Genomic DNA, 23530 nt, shown 5'->3' with positions numbered 1-23530 from the left:
GTGGCAGCAGCTCCTGCGGCCCACACAGGACCCACGCTGCGCACGGCCGGGGACCCCGGGCCGCCCACAGGAGCAGCCTCTGCGCCCTCCCTGGTGTTTGGTGCTGCTTTTGTCTCTGTGCCAATAATAATAATGATTAGTAATAGCAATAATAATAATAAGGTAAAATGATTTAAGAGGGCCCAGGGAAGGGACCTGCAGCAGCAAGTGCCTGCGCTGGCCTCGGCTCCTGTACCCCCATCGCTTTAGTGGGGCCGGTTGGCACCTCCTGACCTCTTGGGCCTATTTTATTTAGCAACGTGGGCATAGTTGAATTGCCCTATTTAGGGCTGTTTATATGGGGGCCAGTTTTGCTCCGTTATCAACAACGGGCTCATTTTGGCCTTTTTTTTTTTTTTTTTTTTCCTTTTTTCCCTCCCCACTGAGGATGAACATGGCCTGTTCTGGTGCATTTTCGTGGCCCGGCCTTCGTCGCTGTCCGCCCACGCTCTGCGCACGCGCTCGTGAGGAGCAGGGCGCTGCGTGACTCACTCGGCATCGTGGCAGCAGCAGCGGCGCCGCTTCCCCGGCTGGTCATCATCCAAGCCGAGGACGCGAGGCGCGGAGGGCCTGAGCCGTGCCGGGTTTTGTGCAGCCATTTCGGGGCTTCTGCTCATCTCGCGAGCCAGTTTGATTTGTTGTGTGTTGCTGCTGTTTTTTAATGCTAGAAACGTGTTTTTAAATGAAGGCTGCGCTTCCCCTGCAGGGGAGAAAATGTGGCAGGGGAGCTGGCAGCCTTGAGGATGCCCCTTGGAATGGCGAGGCCTGGATAGAGCTGTGCTGCTGCTGCTTGTCTCACCTTAAATCAGCCTCTGCTAGGGTGGAATCGATCATTTTTTTAAAAGCCTCATTTTTAAATTGCACGGGGGAGAAATTGGTTTTGCCTCCTAAAATACGCAGGCATTGGAGAGGCTGCTGTGCAGGGATGCTGTTTGTGTGGTCGAGGGTTTATTTGCTCCACAGCTTTACGCTGCTGGGAACCTGCCGTCTGAAGGACCGCTGGCCGCTGCCGTGCTTAACCAGCATCCTTGCTCGTACAGCATCTTTCTGGAACGGATAAAGACCAAGGCACGAGAGACAGGACCAGTGTAATTCGACATGTGACCCCCATGCAGTGATTTAATGATTTAATCCACTCTCTTCCCAGATCTTTTGGAATGAATGGAGCTGCTTCTGAAGCAATCCCCTTTAAAAGTCTACATTAAAAATTCACTGCTAGTTGCACATAATTAACAGATTTTAGGAGCAGTCCCAAAATCCAAGCAGAATCACTTGGAATCTGTTGCAGGCTTGAATCTTTCAGTCATTTGAAAACCAAATTTTGTAATTGTCTTTGATGCAAATTGGTTGATAGTCCGCTAAGCAGAGCTGTAAGGGAGGGGAGGTTTATTTTTTCGGTTTGAGATTTTTGCAGCTCAGCAAATAAACAACCAACATGTTCTATTCCTGTTTGATCAAGTAATTGCAGTTCCCAGCCCTTCGTGATTAGCTGGCTGAAAGAGCAGCAAGGCCAGTGCTGATTTCCTATACTTAGCAATTATTAGGAAAGGCATTGATGGCGTAAATGTAAATAACTGGGTTGAGGGATAATTAATACATATGCATACATATGCACGTGCAATACTTTATAAGCTTTAGGCCATATGCAATGCTTTGTAAGCTTTGGTAGTAGCCTCTGTGTGTTGGCAGTGTTGGTGGGGACGTATATTTGGTTTTATAGGAGGGTGTCCATGTTTATGTAGATGCACTCACACTGCCATTCAGTACATTGGTACCTGTTTCTTTCCCTTGCAAAGTTCTTACCCTTGATGCATCCACTAGGACAGAGCTTGACACTAGTAACTGTGCAGCTGGCTTGATGGTACGTGGTAAAGTCATAAGAGAAGGGCAGAGTAAGGTGCTTAGACAATGCTTAAGTTAATCTCATGCCTTTGCAGAGAGCCAAGCTGCGCGCTGACCGGCTATTCCCGAAAGAGGAGGGCAAAGATGCAGTTCAAGATGGGGAGCGTCCTGCTGTCTCTTCTCTTCTGGCACCAAGGTATGCGCTTTGCCTCCCGAGAGGTGCTTTTGGGTGTCCTTCTTTGTAATCCCTGTGTCCTCCAGGGTCCTTTATTTGTGCCACAAGCTGTAGGGTGCAGAGCGAGCTCGTCTTGGCATCCTCATGGAAGCATAATAATGTGAGGAACGGGAAAATTCTGGAGATGTGTAATTTATGTACATGAGGGAGCAGCGTTCTTACAGCTCTATGAATATTCAGTAGTACAAGTCTGTTTCACGAAGTAATTGCAGTGTAAAAAAATTGCCATATAATTTGTCAAAATATGAATTTGCAAGGAAAATTGTAGTGCAGCTGAGGCAGTGAGTAAATAATAATGCTGATTTGAAAAATGAGGTACAGTATAGCATGAAAGACTGGTCCTTCATTAATCAGAGCTCTTGATTAATCAAAAACCAGTCATTTTTCCTAACAGCAAGGCACTATATTTATGCCAATTCAGATTTGCTTTTTCTTAAAGACTCAGGTATTTTGTGCTGGAAAAGACTTCCAAAGGCACCCAAAGAATAAGAAGCAATTATAAGCCAAGAAAAGGGGAAAAGTATTTACGAATTTTCAGGCTTTCTCAAATTTACTTTCAAGAACAGTGACAATGCTAGCAGATAAGTGGGAGCTATAGGACGCCAGAAAATTCAGGGTCACAGTCTCAGTCTCCTTCCACTTTAATTAACCCAACCATGGAACAAGGAGATCATTTCCCGAGTTGTGTTTGAATGTTTGGCTTCATCAATTTTAATAGCAAAGCTCCTATTATCTCAAACAAGGCTGAGGTTACTCTTGCTAAGTGTTAAGTACTATCTACCAACCTTGATGTATAAATAGAATATGATATATCACAGTGTGGGAAAGACTTAGCAGGCAGTCCAGCTTTTCCCTCCACCACGCTGAATTCTCAGCGTTTTGCTTTTTAAGTCCTGCTCTATTTCCATCAACCATTTTGGTCTATCAAATTTCATGAGTAGGAAAGTGTTCCTAAGCGAGTCATACCTCAAATTCATCCTATCATGCTTAGCTGTACCCCACTCCATCTAATTAAATACTAGTTCTTCCTTTTCATCATCCATCAGGTGCTCGTGCCTTGTTCTCATACTTTATCTCTCTGCCGTCCTTAGTTTCACATGGAAGGGCCATTAGTGCCTGAAATCCATGGAAGCGACTTTTGAGCCAGGCTCCAGCATTTTTCCCCTATTGGTAGCATAACTGTTATTAGTCCTTGGAATTAATTTATACCTTGCTGTGAATCCCAGACACAGCTTGCTTTTAATAGACACCCACACATCAGGATATTTTCGGAGAGCCTGCAGTGAAAAACTACTTGCAGGATCACTTTCTAGGCATCACTCTTTTAGTATTTAATTTATTTCCGTGATTTAACTCTTTTTTTTTGACCCCGCTGCATGTCCGAGCGTCATCTCCTGTATAAATTCCGAGCACGGCTCCTTTGCCCAGGTGCCCCTCGTAGCACAACCTCCTCCGCCGCGGGTGAGGTGCTGTGGGGCCAGTGCCCTCAGGCAGGCGCCGTGACCCCGTAAGCTCCTTAGCGATTTTCCTCCGCAGAAGGAGCGGGCTTAGCCGAGCGCCCGGGCCCCCCTGGCCCAGCTCGCGTTCGCGGGGGACGTCTCCGAGCGGCAGCGTCCGGCGCACGCGCGGGACCGGCAGTGAGGGCCGCGGGGCACGCGGTGCCCGAGAGCGCCCACGCGAGCGTGCTGGTGTCGCGGTAAGTAGCACCGTTAGTGACGCCCTTCGGCACTGCTGGGGCATCGAAAGAAAGCACCGTGCGGGCAACGTGCTGCCAAGGCCTAAGGAGGAAGGGACGACCTAGGAGGACAAACACAAGGAACAAGATGGGAAATGGTACCAGAGATTTTCAGGTGAAGCTTTTGAAGTGAAGATAATCATACCTCTCTCTCTCTCTCTCTCTCTCTCAAAAAGGAGAGAGTTGTTGATTTTCTTTTTTCTATTTTTTTCACAACGAAAATGTGGTAGAAATGTTGCTGAGCGCAACTGGCATGACAGAAAAACGAGTGTTGATTAAATAGGTATAATTCTCGTCATTTGGGTAAGCTTTTTTATCACTTTTAAATAGGTAAGAGCAAACATTAAATGAAGTGCGATGCAAATGCAAAAGGGATAAAAAAATCTTTGATTAATACATGGAAATGAGGATGAAGAGGAGAAATAAACAGATTTTTTGAAAGTTGCGTAGAATAAATTGAACACAAAGTAGGAGTTTCTCCTCTGCATCCAGGCCCTGGGGCCTGTAGTTCCTGAGGCAGAGGCCTTGTCCCCACTGGGTCCCCTGTCCATGAGCCCTCCAAAATATCATTAATGGGTGAAATATCTTAAGCACTTTGGCACCGTGTGGCACAAGGCACCAGGAAAATGTCCCATTCGCCTCCCACCGTGGCGGCCCCCACTTCTTTGGGACCGATGCGCTCCGTTTCCGCCAATGCACCTTGTTTTCCCAGGCTGGTACAGCCTTACGTAAGTCGCTTTGCTCTGCTGGTACCATTTCCAGAGCTGTACGTGGGGTATAAAAATACCTCAGTTTAATAATAGACCAGCCCACAAGCTAACACCTGATGAGCGCAGAGGTTCCTCAAAGCTGTTTTCGGTAGCTTGACCCTTTGTGCTGCTCACACACTATCTTACATAACCCTCCTTACTGCCTCCCTGCTGCAGTGTTTGAGGGGGAAAAAAAGCAACTTAAAATTCAGCAAGTTGCAGCAAAATGTGATAAAGTGTGTGTCATTCATTTCGCTCACCTCTTTCATTTCTGTGACAGCTTTTCTGAGTTCCCAGGCACAGTTTTTGCTATTTTTTTCAAAATGTTCTCCTTCTCCCCCCACTAAAATGGCCCACACAGGCAACGGGGAAGCATCTAACCAGCCCCGCAGTCACACCAGGACCGAGTTGCTTTATTAACAGAGAATAATTTTGATCATCTCTGTGAGCTCTGTTAAACTGAGCTCTTACTTGCACAGATGAGAGGTAAAATTAACCATTTTCAGGCTTGGCGCGTGCATCTAGGCCACGTGATGTATAAGGTCAATAAGCAAAATCGTTAACAGTTTCCACATACTTTGCCTACAATGCCTACGTTTATGTGAACTTACTCCGGTAAGTAGAATGATGGACGTTAATTCCATGTTATATTTTATTTGTCTCTTTTACTTTATATTATGGTTATAATATGGATCTGTGGTTGGGATATTTAAATATGTTTTCTTGCAGGTGACCGTCTTGAAATGATGGGAATCATTACTTGCTCACCTCTCTTATCCGCCTCCTTTCTTTCTCTTGTTTAGTCTCATTTTCAATGATTAGAAATTTTTGGAGACATTCACTTATCTGCTCCTGTCATTACAATGTCAATATTTCAATGCGCCGCACTTTATCTTACTTCTACCTGCCTTGACCTGAATTCCCCTTAATTGTTTCCAGCCACGTGACGGCCTTCAGTATTTATTGGAAAGCATAAGCATTTCCTCTGCACTGCCTGGGCATGCTGTGTGTTTCCTCACCGTGGGTTTTGCAAAGCGCTGGAGCCAAATGAGCCTCACGTGGAGCTAGAGGATTTCTGGCAGTGATGGCTGAGCAGCGCTTTTTAGACCTAAAGCCCACCTCGAAGAGCGCTCGATCTAAACTGGACAGCCCAGGGTTTCTCATGGAGTAAGTCAAGAACCCGTGAGGTGATGAAAATAAATAAGGTATCAGCCAACTGCACAGGTGCTGCAGCACAAAATCGTCCCCTGCTGATTGCCCGAACCCCAGTGCCCCAATAACTGTGGCCTTCGTGCATGCTGGTGCTTAGGAGGCCCCACGTTGCAGGTTGGGATAGAAGGACAGGAAAGTCACGCACTGTCTCTCATGAACACATACAGATTATACTTGATTTCACTGAACTGATGGTTTGCTGGATGTCCTGGGGCACTACAGAGGCCGTAAATGAGGCTCTTCCCTTTTTGCCTTTTTCTCTCAGTTGTGTACTTTTAAAACAACAGCCCCAGGCAGCCATGCAGGACTTATGACTCTCCCGTGAATTGCAGTAATTCGTTCTATCATCTGACCTACAATTACCAATTATCTTTGTAACCTCCCTTGAAGGCAAACATGCTCACTATAAAAGCATGCTGGCCATCACATTTTTAGACTATTGGCATCCAGCTTTCCTCTTCATTTCCTTTATAGGACAGGGCCCATCGCAGCTGTAAACACAACAATATATCCGTTACTACTCTTTCCAGCCAACTGCAGTCAAGGGCATCTTTTCCACTTTTCTCTCAGCTTACCAGGCTGTGCTGCCCAGGTTTGGGCTGTTTCAGTGAATTGCCATGGCCTAGAGACAAGCCCGTTGCTTTCTTGTTGGATGGAGGAGTATTGAGTGTTTCTGTGCAGCCCTGGGAGCTGGGCAGCAATGCTGGGACAGCCAGTGGCCAGGGCCACTTTGCACGTCCTCCTGCGGGTACCACTGTGCAGGCCCACGGTGATGCTCCCCAAGCCCAGGGCCATGGCTCCCAGCTCTGGCAGAATTCATTCTTTGTAGTTAACCTCTTTTAGCTCAAACAAGCAATATTAGGTCTCCTACTTCCAACGTGTACAGCAGCAAGCCAAGCAGTGGTGTCTAGAAGTCCTCAGCTAACTGTGTGCAGTCAGAGAAGATGAATGTCTTCTCCCCTGCCTTGATTCTGCATTTGTACCCCTTAAATGTCTCAGGTCTTACAGGACAGATGCATTTAAAACTGTTTGTTTGTTTGCTTGCTTTTTTGTGTTTTGAATTCACACTCTTGCTTGTTTTGCAGTAATTTCCTTGGGCTGATCAGCTTTAAAAGCTCAGCAGCTCTTGTAGCTCAAGATGCACTGCAGCCATCCAAACGATGCCAGGTGGCCAGAGTTTATTCCTTCTCATTTGAGTACGTGCTACTGCTTTCCCATCCTTCTGAAACTTTCCTCTTCTTTATATTTTCCTTTTTGATTTGTTCACAGCCATTGGGTTTCCAGCACCTGTCATTGAGGTGCACAGTTCTTATCTTGTCTTCTCGAGGACTTGAGACATCTCCTTATGGGGTCACCATGTATCACAAGCAGGATCTCTGCATCAGACTGGTAATTCATGTCCTTGTCCCCAAGGATGTTGCATGGGAGCCAAATCAATATTCAGGCAGAGAGGTGATGGCACCTTTGCTTTTACCTCTGTATGGCTCCACTTATCGATGGGGTCATTCCTTGTCCAAAGCACATTTAACTACAGGAAGGAAAACAGGGTGTTTGTTTGTTTGTTTGTTTTGTTTTCACAAAAATCAGTATTTTAGAAATAGAATTAAAGTGACTAAAAACATTTAGCAAACGCTCATCTCGAATGTTGAACTTCTGAAGACTGAGCAAACCAAAGCTATGATCATTGAATCATTGATGCAGGCCAGGATCCTATTGGTCTTCTTGGCCACAAGGGCACACTGCTGACTCATGGTTAACCCGTTGTCAACCAGGACTCGAAAATCCCTCTCCGCGGAGCTGCTTTCCAGCAGGTCAGCCCCTAATCTGTACTGGTGTCTGGGGTTATTTCTCCCCAGGTGCAGGACCCTGCACTTGTTGTTGAACCTCATAAGGTTCCTTTCTGCCCAAGTCTCCATCCTGAGACTCTGGTCTCTCTGAATGGCAGCACAGCCCTCAGGAGTGTTGGCCACTCCTCCCAGTTCGGTGTCATCCGCAAACTTGCTGAGGGTGCGCTCTGTGTCCTTGTCCAAGTCATTGATGAACAAGTTGAACAGTACTGGGCCAAGTACTGACCCTTGTGGCACACCACTGGCCACAGGCCTCCAACTAGACTCCACCCCATTTATTACCACCCTCTGAGCTCTGCCATCCAGCGAATCCTCAATCCACCTCACTATCCACTCATCCAGTCCACACTTCCGGAGCTTTCCTATGAGGATGTTATGGGAGACAGTGTCAAAAGCCTTGCTTAAGTCAAGGTAGACAACATCCACAGCTCTCCCCTCATCCATCCATCCGGTCACCTCATTGTAGAAGGCTATCAGGTTCATCAAACACAACTTCCCCTTGGTGAATCCATGCTGACTACTCCTGATCACCTTCCTTGACATACCTAGAGATGGTCTCTGGGTTGAGCTGCTCCATTGCCTTTCCACGGACGGAGGTGAGGCTGGCCAGCCTGTAGTTTCCCAGCTCCTCCTTCTTGCCCTTTTTGAAGACTGGAGTGATGTTGGCTTTCTTCCAGTTCTCCGGCACCTCCTTTGCCCTCCATGACCTCTCAAAGATGATGGAGAGCGGCTGAGCAATGACCCCTGCCAGTTCCCTCAGCACTCTTGATTGCATCCCATCTGGTCTATAGATTTATGGGTGTTCAGTTTGCCTAAATAATCCCCAAGCCTCCTTGACCAGTGGAAAGTCCTCCTGTCTCCTGGTTCTCTCTCTTGTCTCTGGGCTCAGTACATGGAGACAAGTCTTAGCAGTAAAGACAGAAGCAAAGGCGGCATTTAGTAACTCTTCCTTCTCTGCATCCTTCGTGACCAAGGCACCCTCCCCATTTGGCAGCAGACTAACATTTTCCCTAGTCTTCCTCTTGCTGCTGATGTACTTACAGAAGCCCTTCCTGTTGTCCCTGGCATCTCTTGCTAACTCTAATTCCAAACGGGCCTGGGCCTTCCTTTCTGCATCTCTGCATTCTCTGACAATGTTCTTATATTCTTCACGTGTGGTCTGGCCCTTCTTCCACATTACATACATGCTCTTTTTCTCATTAAGTTTAGCCAACAGCTCCTTGCCCATCCACGCAGGTCTCCTGCACCCCTTGCTCGACTTCTTTCTTAAAGGAATACACTGATCCTGAGCTTGGAAAAAGTGGTGTTTGAATATTAGCCAACTGTCCTGGACTCCCCTTCCTTCTAAGACCCTTGCCCAGGGGATTCCTCCAAGGAGCTCCATGAAGAGGTCAAAGTTAGCTTTCTTAAAGTCCAGGGTTGCAATCCTACTTCTTGTTCAGCTTCTTCCTCGCAGGATTGTGAATTCCTCATCATTGGGTTGAGCCTGTCATCGCCAGGAAACACCCCACACTTGTGCTCAAACCTAGGGGCTGCTCAAGCCCTTCCTCTTGGCTTAGCTAGGAGCTCACCGCGTACCCTCTACCTCTGAGAGAAGGGACCTTGCTCCATTTTGCTTCCTAGAGCAGCCGCGCTAAGGCCCCTGGTTTTAGTGCAGTAAACCCAGTCCGCCTCAGCAACACTCAAGCCAGGGTAACTCACTTAATAATCACTAATGGTTTAATCTCAGAGTATGATTGGAGAATGTCCGTGAGATGAGACTGGGCCTCATGCCGGCAGCACACAGCGTTGCTTGTGTTGGCAGAGGTGGAGCAGTTTCGGTAAGCGGGAAGAGCCTGATCTACATCTTGGTAATCTGACCTCAGGGAGTATGTTAACTCAGACTGCCCTCGTGCTATTTTGAGCTAACCTGTTTTGCCTCCTATTGCACAAGGCGGCTGATAAGCGGCAGTGAACTTAGTGACCTGGTGATTGCACCTTTGCTTTGATGCTCTTGTTGCATAATGCAGATGCCAGCCTTGAATATGCAACAGTGGGGTTGAGAAAGGTGAAGCACTGGGTTACACATGGGCCCGGGCTTCCCCAAAGGCCAGGCCCACAAATGTGTCCTTGGTTAAAAAAATGGTCTTTTTTTTTTTTTGCAGTTCTTTATCATCTTGTTCATTATTTTGCTCTTTCTGATCCTAGATACATTAAAGCTGAAACTCTAGGAGCAGTTGCATTTCAGTAATAATCAGATGTTTGGATGTAATTTATGTTACAGCTGGTTATAATTGCATGGCATTTGTGAATCTTCCGAGATGAAACTTGCTATATGGATGTAAGCTGTAAATTACCAGCATTAGTTGGGCCTTGCCAAGCTCGGAAATGGAACAGTGTACGAGTGAATAAATTGTAACTATACATATACACATATATATGTATATATATGTGTGTGGGGGCGTATACAAATATGTAACATATAACATATAATATGTAAATATTATAATTATGGTAAATTCTAAGAGCCTCTTTTCCTATTCACAATATCTCTTTTTAAATATTTCAATTTTCTTATGAGTTGTTATACTCAATTTATTCACCTGCTCTGTAGCTTAGTGCTTGGTGGCTTGCAAGTTCACTGCAGGTTTTGGAAACTTAATTTGGATTGTGTTGATGATCATCAGTCGTATGATTTTTTTTTAATAATTTTATAATTGCCTGGACACTGATGTGTGAGAGTCCATTCCAAATACTATTAGCCTGCTTTGAACTTCATTTGGGAAATGGAAGAGACCTTTAATCAAGGAAAGGCCTTGTGAAAAAGCTGTTGCTCAAATGTTATAAAAATAGTGCTTTTCGCTTTGTGCCTGCAACAACTGGTCTTCTCTAAAGGCAAAAGGAAAAGGAGTTTTGTGTGTAAGTTGAGAAGACCTGTTTGTATTTTGTTTTCTTCTGTCATCTCATTCAGAGGGATTCACCTTATGATAGACACCTCAAGGGGCACCTAACTCCCCTGAAGTCAGAGGACTTGTGTGGGCTCCAGGACGGGATTTGACCGTTGCAGATCATTAGCTCACCGGCCAAGCAGGAATGGAAAACTGCAAGGAAGGAAGCGCAGTAAAAAAAAAAAGAGTAGGGACAAAATAAGTTGGAGTGTGGTGGCCTGGGGAGTCAACATGGGTTTTTCTCGGAATGTTTCAGGCATGTCTGATTGGAGGGGAGACATCAAAGCAGTCAGAAGGAAGCCCTGGTAGGGGAGCGAGTGGCACCGCACAGGCACACACAGGTCCTGCGAGTTTTGCCCACAGGAGATGCCTGTGCCTTCTTGCTTTGCCATGGCAATCAGCCTGGGGAAGCATATTAGATTTACAGCCCTTCCGTGATTCATTTATATGCAGTTAAGGAATAAACATGTGTTGCGTTTCCTGATGGTTTTTGGCAGCATGTTCATTTCTTGTCTCTCTTTTCTTCCTTCCACGCCCAGCGGTGCTGGCACTGTCTCCTGGCGAGGTGAGTCTCTCTGCTTTATTTGGCTGCTGTTTAAATACCATGGGCCCAATATCACCTGAAGTGGAGCCCGTGGGTGCCTAGAGGTGCTGAGACAAGTGGATACCACTCAGCACCTCCAGGTTCCGAATGGAGCCTGGCGAGAAGGTTTTAGGATGACATTTTGTGCTAGTTCGCTACCAGTTTCAGAGGGCTGGTTCCCTTAGTGGAGGCTGTTTTAAGATATCTGTGTTCTGAAGTTCTCCTTTGAAGGTCCTAGATGCTAAGGAATAGATGAGTTTCCCGTCAGCGACAGTCACACAGTGGATCAGCGTTTGGGAGCAGTTGCACAGTAATGCGCCTGCCGGTCCCAGAGCTCGCCGGCGGCCCCAGGAGAGCTGCAAGGAGCATGTTCCCCTGCACAGACACGTTTTCCTGTGAATCTCTGCAAACAGGCGAGCTCTGGAGCTGCAGCTCATGGCCTTTACACCGGCCACAGTGACTCCTGGGCACTGACTGCATCTCCGGGGAACCTCAAGGCTGCAATGACACCACGAACAATAGTGGCCAGATAGGATGTGAAATTCAGATACAGACACGCATCATTTCCCTGAGGCTGTAGTTGTACATGACTACAAAGGTTTCTAGCTTGTGGGCTCAGATTTAGCTTCATGCTGCTATTTTTGGTTATATGTTGGTCTTTTTCTTTTTTTTACTTCCCTGTAGGATGAGAGGCTGGAGCTGTGGCACAGCAAGGCCTGCAAATGTGACTGCCAAGGAGGTCTTAACTCGGTATGGTCCAGCAGGACTAACACCTTAGAGTGCATGCCAGGTAACGGGCTGATTCTCTCCTAGCAATGCTTGCGCGTGGCACGTGACAGCTTTGCTCTCCTTGCACCCTACATTGCGCTGGGGTGCCTTGCAACAGCAGCCCTCCCCAGGTATCAAGGAAAATGGCTTAATCCTTCTTTGCAACCTCCTTTTGTGCAAAGAAGAAGGTCCCCATCCTTCAGCTTCCTCTGGGCTGCCTCTGTGCAGCTCCTGCAGCTGTTGCTGCCTGGATATGATTTCCGTGTGATTTCTGGTCACATTTTCCTTCCCCGTGACCGCTCCATGTTTTCCATGACATATTACCTGAGGAAGGCTTGAGTGGTACCAAGTGGAGCTTTGTGCTCGTTTTGTCTGTCTCACAGGAGCCCTGCTCCCAATTACACCTCTGCCACACAGATGTTCAGATGTGTCCCCACTCAGCCTTGCCCTCGTGGGCCAGGTCCCAAATGCAGTGTCCCCTGATGTATCCCCTAGCAGGCCCTTTTCCCAGCTCCTCTAAGAGGCTGTGCAGCAGTTTCAGACGCGTCCTGTTGCCTCCAGTGTCCCTGGGAAGGGTGGATGGGAGAACTGGTCACCCTCGAACTCAGCTTCAGGCAACTCTGCCCTGGAAGAAGAGAAGATTAAAAGAGTTTCCCTGGAAGTGCTCTGAGTGCAAGCCAGGACAAGCTAGGAGCAAATAAAACCACGTTATTTACCAGAGACAGGAGAGATGACACCGCTTGCAACGCTTGTAGGAATAAGTAAACAGAAATGAGAAGGGCTGGGGGGAGAACAGCTGTTTCCAGCCCACGCTCGCGCTAGCTCTGCAGGCGGCTCTGCGGCGGCGTGACTCAGCTGCGGAGCGCTGCGACGCGCGCAGCCCGGCCGAGCCGTCTGCCTCCCACCGCCCGTGTCCTCACGGAGCTCCTGCCCTGCTCCCACTGGAGGCTGCGTCCGCCCGGGGCTGCCCCTGCTCCCCGCTGCCCCGCTCGGGGTTATTCGCTCAGCCTGCTGGGGGGCCCCAGGCCTTGCTCCACTGAAACCCCTGCCTCCCGTCCCCCACTTTGGTGATGCTGACGTAGCTTGGGCTACGCCACAGGCTTCCTGCATGCCCAGGTAAACCCCTAAGGGAGGATTTGTCTGTTCAGACTTAAGTGTCTATAGTGCAGACGTCTATACATGAACTTGTTTTCCCGGGCTCCCCTTTCACAAGTACAGGGAGGACTCACTGTCCTCAGTGTCACTCATTGCCCAGGCAACACACAGAGGTAGGAACCAGGATCCCTATTTTGTGCTGGCCTGTCCATCAGCCTTGCTGAAGGGTCAGTGGAGCTCTCCTCTTTGCTGCGGGGACAGCCTGTTCCCAGTAAACCCTTCAAGGCATTTCTTCAGGTCAGCCATAACTGCATTAAATAATTTGGCTGGTTTGGCCAAGCGGCCACCAGGCCTCTGTCTCACAGCTTGTTGTGCCAGAAGGTGACCTGCTAATGGCATTATCGTCAGGTGACAGGTGGCTTAGTGTTGCTAAAAGTAAAGCTGTCGTGTCTTCCGCATACGGTGCTGGAGACAGTTGGCTGAGGAGTAAACATGTGGGGCCACCCCGCCCAGGCTCAGCTTCTTGCACAGCGCAAGCAACTGCTTTTAATTCTGCGAAAAAGCTGGTGGTGGCATTGCAAGCTAATCCAGTTTTATGCCTGCCACTGTATCACATTCAGACCTTCAGAAAGGCAAAAGCTAATCTCCATTTCCTTTTGATTTTTTTTTCCCTTAATGTCATCTAAAAGGCAAAGTTTGCAGTATGTGCACAGGGCTTTCAAGCGATCTGTACACATGGCTGTTATTAGACTTCCTGGGTTTGATATTTCCAAGCCTGGAGGAAGCCGTGACAACAACTCTGTGTTTTCTGAGGGGAAAAATACATTAATGAGGTATTGACTGAACAAGGTATGTTAATGAGAGAGCCATGTATAGGCTATTGACCTCGTGGCATTTGCTAATGAGACATTGACTGCCCTGCTGAAGTGCTCCAGCGCTGCACAAATGAAGTGGGAAAGGTCTGTGGAGGCAGTGGCCATGCAATGCTCTGGTGTGCTCCCCACTCTCCTACTCCGTTGAACCATGAGGCACTGGACTGGTCTCTGAGTTGTGGTGAAGACATGGAAATGTCTTGTCCGCAGAGCTTTGCTTATTCATTCGCTGTTGCAATCCATAAAACTGAGCCAAACAAGAAAAAATGATAGTTCCTTGATGGCACCACATGTGCAATGGGAATCCCCCCCGCTTCATCGCATGCAGAGCTATAGAGATGCCGTCTGTGGCTATATATGTTTGCTCAGGCAATTCCCAGGACAGGCTTGTGAGTCCCTCCCCTCCATGTATCTAGATAGCCCATGAAGATCTGCCCTTACAAAAAAAAAAAAAAAAAAGAAAAAGAAAGAAAAGAAAAAAAAAAAGACAATAACAAAAACCAAAAACAGGGTTGATGCCTTCTCACTTCAGCAAGTCCAGGTGAGGAGACCACTCAGGTCTGCCCAAGCTGCTGCAGCAGGTGCTGTGATGTCTTGGGAGCCAGCACTAATCTCCCCTCATCCCTTTTAGAGAAAGTGGGGGATCTAGCTGAGCACTTGCTGCCCCCTGACTCCCTCAGCCTGGGGCAGGTTCAGGCAGGTTGTGGATGGAGGCCGTGGGGGCCGCCACACCCTCTTCCTTATTTTCATCCATAAGGGTCAGCTCTGGAAGGGGACAGGAAGAATTGAAGGCAAAAGCTGACGAGGAGATCCCTGAGCCTTCAATAGAGGCAGTTTCTTCCCACTGGGGAAAAAAAAAGAAGGGCCAGGCACTGCTCCCCATGTAAATACGTGGAGTACCGTGAGGCTTTCCATGAGGCAAGTTGATTGCAGCGCACAGAGATAATCCCTATAGCAGAAAAAAAGAAGACATGAGGAAGCTTGTCGAGGGATAATCAGAGCAGCTCAGTAATTTTGCCATGTAGGTACAGACATAAATCAAGACAGTTCAAGTGAGCACAAGACCTGAAGGTGATAAGGCCCAGCAAAGAAAAACCATGTCTGACTTTTATCGGGGACCTGGCAGAAGAGACTTCCAGCGTGGGGCTGAGTCCAGGCCATTCACAGGAGGAAGGAGCCTCAGTGGTCACAGTGGCCAAGGAAAACTTCCCCTCCAAGTAGCTGCTGGCTGCCTAGAGCCAGGCGTAACATGCACTATAGCCCAGGGAGGAATTAGAAATTAAGATCCCAAAGTGCCGGGGCAGCAAATCCTGACAGGATTGCAGCCAGGGCTCAGGAGCACCTCCCGCATTCCGACCTTCCTCAAGCTGCAGCACTGGCAGGAGAGCAGAGCAAACACCACCGAGGAACAACGCTGTGTGCTCCTCTTAGTAAGGAGCTCTCCCCCTAGCTCGTGGTCTCCTTTGTGCCCTAGAGTGCCCCTACCACAAGCCCTTGGGCTTTGAGTCCGGCGCCGTCACCCCCGACCAGATCAGCTGCTCCAACCCCGAGCAGTACACGGGCTGGTACTCCTCGTGGACCGCCAACAAGGCCCGCCTCAACGGGCAAGGCTTTGGGTAAGTCTGGGCGCGTGGCCCTGCGCCGCCCGCGCGTGGGGAGCCGTCGGGCAGTCCCGGCGCTCGCGACGGCGCTTCGGCTGGCGGCTGCGGGCACAGCGGTGTCCCCGGCAGGTGCGCGTGGCTCTCCAAGTACCAGGACAACGGGCAGTGGCTGCAGATCGACCTCAAGGAGGTGAAGGTGATTTCAGGGATCCTCACGCAAGGGCGCTGTGACGCCGACGAGTGGATGACCAAGTACAGCGTGCAGTACCGCACCGACGAAAACCTCAACTGGGTTTACTACAAGGACCAGACCGGCAACAACCGGGTAAGCAGATGTGACATGGCGGCCCTGCGGAGGGAAATGGGTGATCCCTAAAACCAGTGAATGGGGTCTCCCTTTGCAATGACAGGCTCACCAGCTCTTGCCTGAGCACGGGAGGCTAGAGCCGAGGGTGCCCCTGCTCCAAGGTCATGTCCCCGCTCCAGGGAGGGCTCTGTGGGTTGGTGCACAGCATTCCCAGGGTTGCCTGAGGATTTACTGTGAGCAAAATCACATTTTTAGTGTATTTTTTTGTTAGAGCAGCAGTTGCTGCAAGCCCTGGGGAGATGCAGAGCTTTCAGCGAAAAGCAGGTCGTGAAAGCTGCAGTTGGATCATTCCCAGCAAAGCAGCAGGGAAAGCTGCAAGGCCCTGCCCTAGCATTTCTTTTCTGTGCCACTGAGGCTGGGAGCCTGACTCCTGAATTGCCAACAGCCAAGATCTGCTGCCCCCACAACATGCTTAACACTGCCTGGCCACAGGAAGCCCAAGGGGAGCTAAATCAATGAGCGCAAGTCCTGGCTAGCTGGAAAAGAAGAGAGAAAAGATGTGGGGAAGGTGACCCACTCAGAAAACAGTCACAGTGATGCAAATTGTCTGCATTTCAAAGTCTTTTTGCTGCAGCATATGGCTTGGGGTGGCCATCCTGCTCCTCTGCTCTGCGCCAATGACTCCTTGCAGCCCCCTTCCCAGAGTTTCCTCCTTCACCTCCCTCACCCACGTCTCCCTCCAGGTTTTCTATGGCAACTCGGACCGCTCGTCCTCAGTCCAGAACCTGCTGCGCCCCCCCATCGTGGCCCGCTTCATCCGCCTCATCCCGCTGGGCTGGCACGTGCGCATCGCCATCCGCATGGAGCTGCTCGAGTGCCTGGGCAAGTGCTCCTGAGCGGGGCCAGCAGGGCCGAGTGGTGCGAGGCGGCCGGCCTCACCTCACCTCGCCTCGCGAGCTGGCCTCGCGGGGCCGTCGCTGCGCCGTGCCGCCCCCACATAGCCTGGCACGAGCCAGGCCGCAGCAACACTTCAGGCCTCGCCACTGCTGTCCCCGTCCTTTCCCTCCCTCCCGCGCCAGCAGCGCTGGTGCGGGGGAAATCCGACAAAGGCTTCATTAGGTTTTGACAGCTCTATTGTTTCATGCGGCTTTATCAGCTCCCTGGTTATAACTTAGTTTAGCGGCTGATCTCACCCTCTGGAGGATAGCAAGGATCTATGTTGTGCTCAGTGTTCGCTTTTGCAAGTTGGAGTGTAGTCAGTAGCGACGTAGGGGGTTCTTTGAAAAGGTAAATGGCGAAACATAAAGGTGACCTGGATGTGTAGCCGTGCGCCTGTATATCCACCCCATGCTGTTATTGATGTGTATTGTGGCTATGATACAATAGTGTAAATGCCCACCTGAGGATTTCTTGAATAAAACATTGCTTTGTACCACACCTGATGATAGAGCCGAAGCCTTTTGCAAAATCTGATTGATAGTTATGGGGCAGACATTAGCAAACACAGACAATTCACTGCCATGTCCTCGTTCACGTGAGACGTGCCGTCTCCGGTCTTGGGTGTTAAATCACGGAAATCATCAGCACAGCACGCTGCACGGGCTGAAGGGCCAGTGGGGATCCAGGAGCAGGACTCAGATAAGCTCAGGAAGGAAGGTTTGTGCTTGTCTCTTCGGCCCAGGTCTCTGATGACAGCACTCCATGGCCCCACATGGGGACCTTCCCCTGAGCACCCTTGTAGAGTCCTTGCTCAACCCTCCCTCTCCAAACATGCATCCTCTTTGGGGTTAATATGGAGTCTGCTTTTGCCTTGAGTTTTCATAACTCTCTAGAGTTTACCTCACCAGAAAAGGAAGAGAAGGGAATTTGCACTGTTCAGCAGTTATACTCCTGGTTCTTCCACTCCAAAATGTTACCCGGGTAGATTTTGGGGTGTCCAACATCTCCCAAGGAATTTGCGATGTGGTGACTCCTGCCGAATGCCTGCCGCCCCCTGAGCCCCTGGGTGCAGCGAGGGAGCCTTGGAGACACGGCCTGCGTGTTGCTGCTTGTGTCCTTGCCCTGCCCTGGGAGCCGTGTCCGGCACTGCCTGCGGCCTGGCACTGTAGCGTTACCACAGGTGCCCATGTGTGCACTGCCTGTGCCCCAGAACCCCCGTCCCTTTTCCCTGCCCTCTGCTTGTGCCAGGTCCAATCCCACCGGCAGCTGGAGGAGTGGGATCTGAAAGAATCAAGGCAGCTACAGCTGGAATGCCTGAGCAGGGGCAGGAGTGGCACGAACTGCACCAAGAGGCCAGGAGGGGCCCCCTGCCTCTTCGCCTTCTTCCTGTTTCTCCAGGCAGTCAGATACTCAGAGCAGGGTGGGAGGTGAGGTGTGGCCAAAAACATGAGAAAAAAACAACACCCGTGGATGTGGGTGTAATTCATCACATTTTATTCATTCATGATGCCAGACATTTGTCTTCTTTTGCTTCTTTAATTAATGTGGTTCATTTGAATAAAGAGATAAACAATAGCTGTCAGGAAAATGTGCTGTTCTGGCAAGTCTGAAAACTTTTGCGCCACTATACAAAGGCATCAAGTCTACAGAGATGTAGAAAACACTAATCCCCATCTGCCGAAATGATTCTTACCATGTTGCCTTCACTCTCTTGCTTCTCCCCTCCCAAACTAGTGTTGCCTATGCCCAAATGGGTAGGCGGACACATTTGCTGGGAAATTAGAGAACCTGGCTGTCTGTCTTTTGAAGCAAACGCCTCTCTCCAGGCAACCTCTCCCGAGAGAATCCACCAAACATGAGGTAAGTCCTCTCTGCAGTCGGCCTGTGGGACCAACACAGGGCAACATCTTCCCTGCTTGCACTGCACAGAAGCCAGGAGGGACCCATGGGCTGTCACCAGCAGTAATAACTGGTGCTATAAGCCATGCTCATAGTAACCCCACTGACTGCTGAAGCATCTCCAGGCTCTGCACTTAGAGTTACTCAATAATTTGAAAGAGCTCACAGGCCTAATCCACAGCCTGAATGGATGGATCACATCCCATCATATACCAAGGCACTGTAATAAATTACATACTGTCACAGGACTGACCCTACAGAGAGGACATAATAAGGTCTCGGAGAAGAAAGATTGTCCAGGTAAGAAGGTCCTGTGTTGTGGCTCTTCCAGTGCTCCAGCTTCAAATAAGTCACTAGACACTGCTTCCAGACTGAAATGTATGGCGACATGTAAGGTATATGGGTGTGTATATATATACACATGTGTATATACATATGTGTGTGTATATATATACATGCATGTATATATATATATAAGGAATATGCAGCATTTCACAGCTTATTTGCTCCTCGCCTCACTCTGTCCTTTGCAGCTCACGGAATGGGCACTCAGTGGAGGGACCTGCTCTTGGCTTTTATTTGCCATTTAGTGGCAGTTCTTGCTGGAGCTGGCATTCTGCTGCGATCCTCGCTGTGCAGCTCGCTTGCTGCTCGACCTCTGGAAATTCACTTAGCCTCTGCCTCTTATCTGGAAAGAGGGGTGCTGAGACGCTTCATTAATTATGTGCTCATAGACCGCTTTTACAATTGCTCTCATCTTCCACCTCAACACGAACACAGACTATTGAAGCATCCGTGTGGCTGAGGGCATGATGTAAGCACCATAAAATGAGCCAAAATACAATTACAGAGATATAAGGCTCTTGCTCAAAAAGTCTAACTTTTCCTCGCACATGAATCCTATTCTGATTTACTGGCACAAATGCCTCCAAGCATAATTAACCAGAGCAGGAGCAGCAACTGAGCCTTCAAGAAATGATGCAAAACAGTGCTGCAAATGCATCCATCTTCCAGGGGGGGTAATTCTGCAGGCACTTACAGGCAGAGGTGGGGAGACCAACACATGACTTTGAGACATTGTGAATTGTAACAATTTTTCCAAAGGAATCATGACCAAGAGCTGCTTGCAGATTTCTGACACTAATTCCTATCTGGGAGTGCTTACAAAGAGAAGTGAGAAAAGCGTGCTAGGTAGTCAAGCTTGCCCAATCTAAATTATGGGTTGAGAGACCACCTCAAGCACTCCGCTCCAGCCACAGCATTGGCGACGATCTTTAACCCCCTCCTCCCAGCGGGCATGTACAGGAATCTTCCTCCTACGGCTGCTGGAGGGAGAAGTCCGCACGGCCCCTCCGTTCTCCCTCCAGAGGCTGACTGCACCGTGGGCGACATGGAGAGGCGCTTTGCAGGGGGCCCTCTGCAACAGGGAGGCAGTTCCATTTCCTGGTGCTTGCCGCAGGGCACGGGAGAGGGCAGTGAGGTGAGCAGGAAGGTGAGAGAGGCTGTAGGAGTAAAACCCCATCCTGGGAGAACTAGGCATTTCCAGAAAACAGGCGTCTCAAGCACATTCCTGGTGAGGCGAGATCGCACAGGAGTTTTGAAGTGCTGGGCGCCATCTCCCCTGGGTGCTCCAGGGCCTGGTCAGGCCAGGCCTCCGTGAGGGGGTGAGGGGCAGGTCAGCCCCAGCCCCGCAGCGCCGGGCGCTCTGGGCCGCCAGCCGGAGAGGGAAGGGGAGGACAGGGAGCAAGGCAGGGCAAGGCTCCCGACTCCTCTGCTTACAAATAACCTTGGAGAACTGAGATCTACCAGGGACATTTTTTAAAGCTGCACACACACAAAATGCCATGACAGGCCGCTTTCAAGAGGACCCTCTTCCAGGAAAGCATCACTGACATCTGAACAGTAACCTAGAAGAGTCTCATCTTTTGCACAGGAATGAGCAAATCCCAAAGCGCCAAAGCTCAATTTGTCGATCTCTTTCTGCAGCAAAAATACAAGGCAAGGGCTGGGCACTTTAACAGCCTTTTGGGTACCTGAGTAGAGACTGAGGAGTGGAGTGGTGGGTTGCTCGTGTTCAGAAAAGATGACAGGGATTTTGCAAAAATCTCTGACTAGAGGAAGTGAATAAAAGCAAAGAAACTTCTGCACTGAAGCTACGGAAGGGGCGGGCAGCAATTTATTTTATTTTTTTGTCTATGCTCCCGTGGATGGAAACAACCCAGCTTCTCAAAGAGGAGTCAGGCACGCGCCAGCATTAACATGCAGCTCAGGGGAAGTCTGGTGCTGTTCTGATCCGTCCTGCTCAGCTGATCCCAGCTAGCGCACCAGAAAGTGCTTTGTAGAAAATGTCTGAGGAATAACATTAACCATGAAAAAAAAGAAAGGACAGTTTTCTAGTGCAAAACCTGCATTTTATTAAAGACATATTTTGGAAGGCCCATTCAAAAATACATTGTGCTCAGTAAAAATGAACCATTTCCATGCTGATAGTTAAGGTTACCACAGGATTTTTTTTCTCTTTTAGAATATTTACAGCGACAATAGAAATTGTACAGAAGTTAAGAATGGAATACATGCCCCAAAAAAAAGTTTGGTAAGGTGTCCCGACAACATGATACAAAGAATCGTATACAATCACTTTACAAATGGTTTATTAACTTGCATGAAGTCATCTTTAAATATTCAACACAGTTTAAAATCAATTTGTATTCCAGGATTAAAAAGGTTAACATCACATCACATCCCTTCCACAACAGAAAGCATGGTAGATTCAAAAGTTTGTGCGCTTCATACTTTCTAACAGCTGTTAACAAAATTGGGGAATCGTATCCATAAATTTAGAAGTTTTGAAAACTACCTCCACAGTCTGTTATTTTTGGAATAGTCTGTATTGACAGATGGTGAAAAAAGACCACATTTTTCTAAACCTAGTTTTTCCTTCCTTCTCCCAAATGACATAATTCAGTATTCAGTATTTCACAGTGGAGATCTAAGCAGTCCTGAAAGGTTTCCTCAGCAGATTTACCAGATTTTAAAGTGCCTGCATAGAATTTCCAGCAAAATTATGGTTTCATGGAAGATTTTAGCTTATTGTTTCATATAAACCAAATATAGAGATGTTACTCCTTTTGATTAGACTTTCAGTTGTATGAGGCTAAGATGTGCACTAGTAGAAAAAAAATAGGAGAAAAGAAAGGGGAAGGAGAAAGTGTAGACAGTTACCCGAATCTGACCTACGCTTGAAGCTCTGCCCTGTTGCTGAACGGTTAGAAGCTCTGCCATTGGGTTTGCATGTCAAAAGTCTTTATCTCGTGGTATGGATATGCATTAACTTTGCTATCGGAAATTGTAAGGTTGCTAACTGTTACAAAAGCAGTTAGTTGACATAGAGTTTCTATGCCTAAACATTTCAGAGGCCACCTTGCAGTCCTCAGAATGGATCCAGAGAAACGCTGCCCTGCCAAAACAGGCCCGGCGGATCGGTGCCTGGGGGCAATGGATTTCAGCAGAGGCACCACGAGGCAACATACCTTACCCAAAGGAAATGAAAAGAAGATGAAGAAAATCCTGAGCAAGTCTAAGGAGAGCTGTTTGAATAAAACAGCAATCAGGGTGGAGTAGTAGATAAGGCCTCTAACTCCCTGATAATCTGCTGCACTAGAGGAACAACGAAGAACAAGGCAACTGCAATAGTTGAGAACCACAGGGGAAGTACAAGGGAAGACTGCAGAGCAGTGCAAAGGATGGCATTAGGGTTCTATAAGGAGAGCTGAGATGGCTTGAAGGTTGTAGAAGTATATCAGAGGAAGGCCCATCAAAATTTTATTACTTGGTTGCTAACAGTACCTAAAGGAAGAATCTTCTTCTATGCCTCTTCAAAACCTGGAGTCAGCAATAAACTGAGCACAAACCAACCAAAGCTCGACCATATTCTGTAAGAGAGAGGAGGTAGATTGACTTGCAGAGGTGACAGAAGAGGTCTAGAGTCACATCCCTGACCTCTTAGTCCAAGTCATAAATTCCACATTCAGACCTTTGGGCCATGTCTCGAACGCCATTTGCCTGGCTGCATATTTGAGTTACATTCTGAAAGAGCTTGAGAGGCAATCTGATTCGGGGTAATGAAAGCATCAAAACAGAGAGGGGGTGATCCTCTAACACATCGTCTGTGTCTAGCACTTTGTATGTCAAAAAAGACACCTTTTGTTCCAAATCTGGCTATATGTAAGGATACCCTCGTAACAAAAGCAGAATTTGTAGCAGGTTAGCTCAAACTTCATCTACCAGATTGACATCTGCTGTCTCTCACAATAGCTATTAAAATAGACCATTGAAGCAAAAGATCCTTCACCAAAAGATTTTCTCTTCAGATTAAAAGATCTTCCATAAAATTTTATGTGGTGCTTTGTTCAATTTTCATGAAATTTCTTTTGCAGTTGCAGAATGAAAGATCTTGCGGTTTCCTTAATAATTTATTGTCTGGGCCAAATGATGTGATCTGTGCAAGCCTTCCTTAGCCTGGAAGGCCTTCAGCAATGATGCACTGTGCTGTTCGATCCTTTGAAGAAGGAGCCAACGTCTGGAAGCTTCCACGCTGGGTTATATTAAAAGGGTTTGCTCAAATTGCCCTGTTTAACAAAGGCTAGAAGTTGAATGGCTTTTCTCCTCATTCACTACAAACCTCAGTTAATGGATGGTTAATATCATGACACTATTAGGGAGAGCTGTGGGGGGAAAGGCACCTGATCTTAAATAGTGTCCTGATTGAAGGCTATTTAAAAACGGTTAAATAGGGTGCACTACCTTTCCTAGCATCTACTGTGACATTCTTATCCTATTTCACCTGGTGGGACTACTTGCACAAGCTACAAGAGCCCAGC

At 48.3% G+C, this 23530-nt stretch overlaps 1 protein-coding gene across 1 annotated transcript; it reads left to right on the top strand.

Annotated features, from left to right (window-relative positions):
* Positions 1–1947: 1947 nt before the first annotated feature.
* Positions 1948–16708, top strand: RS1 (retinoschisin 1). Its single transcript, XM_088532742.1, has 6 exons — positions 1948–2077; positions 11126–11151; positions 11854–11959; positions 15379–15520; positions 15635–15830; positions 16556–16708. The coding sequence occupies exons 1-6, from the start codon at positions 1948–1950 to the stop codon at positions 16706–16708; spliced, it is 753 nt and encodes a 250-aa protein (XP_088388868.1).
* The last annotated feature ends 6822 nt before the right edge of the window (positions 16709–23530 follow it).

Source organism: Tinamus guttatus, unplaced genomic scaffold, assembly GCF_059628265.1.
Source record: "Tinamus guttatus ecotype Peru unplaced genomic scaffold, ASM5962826v1 Tinamus_guttatus_pri_ptg000470l, whole genome shotgun sequence".
Classification (NCBI taxonomy): Eukaryota; Metazoa; Chordata; class Aves; order Tinamiformes; family Tinamidae; genus Tinamus; species Tinamus guttatus.
The sequence above is the reverse complement of the archived record's forward strand: the minus strand, read 5'-3'. Positions and strand labels throughout refer to the sequence as shown.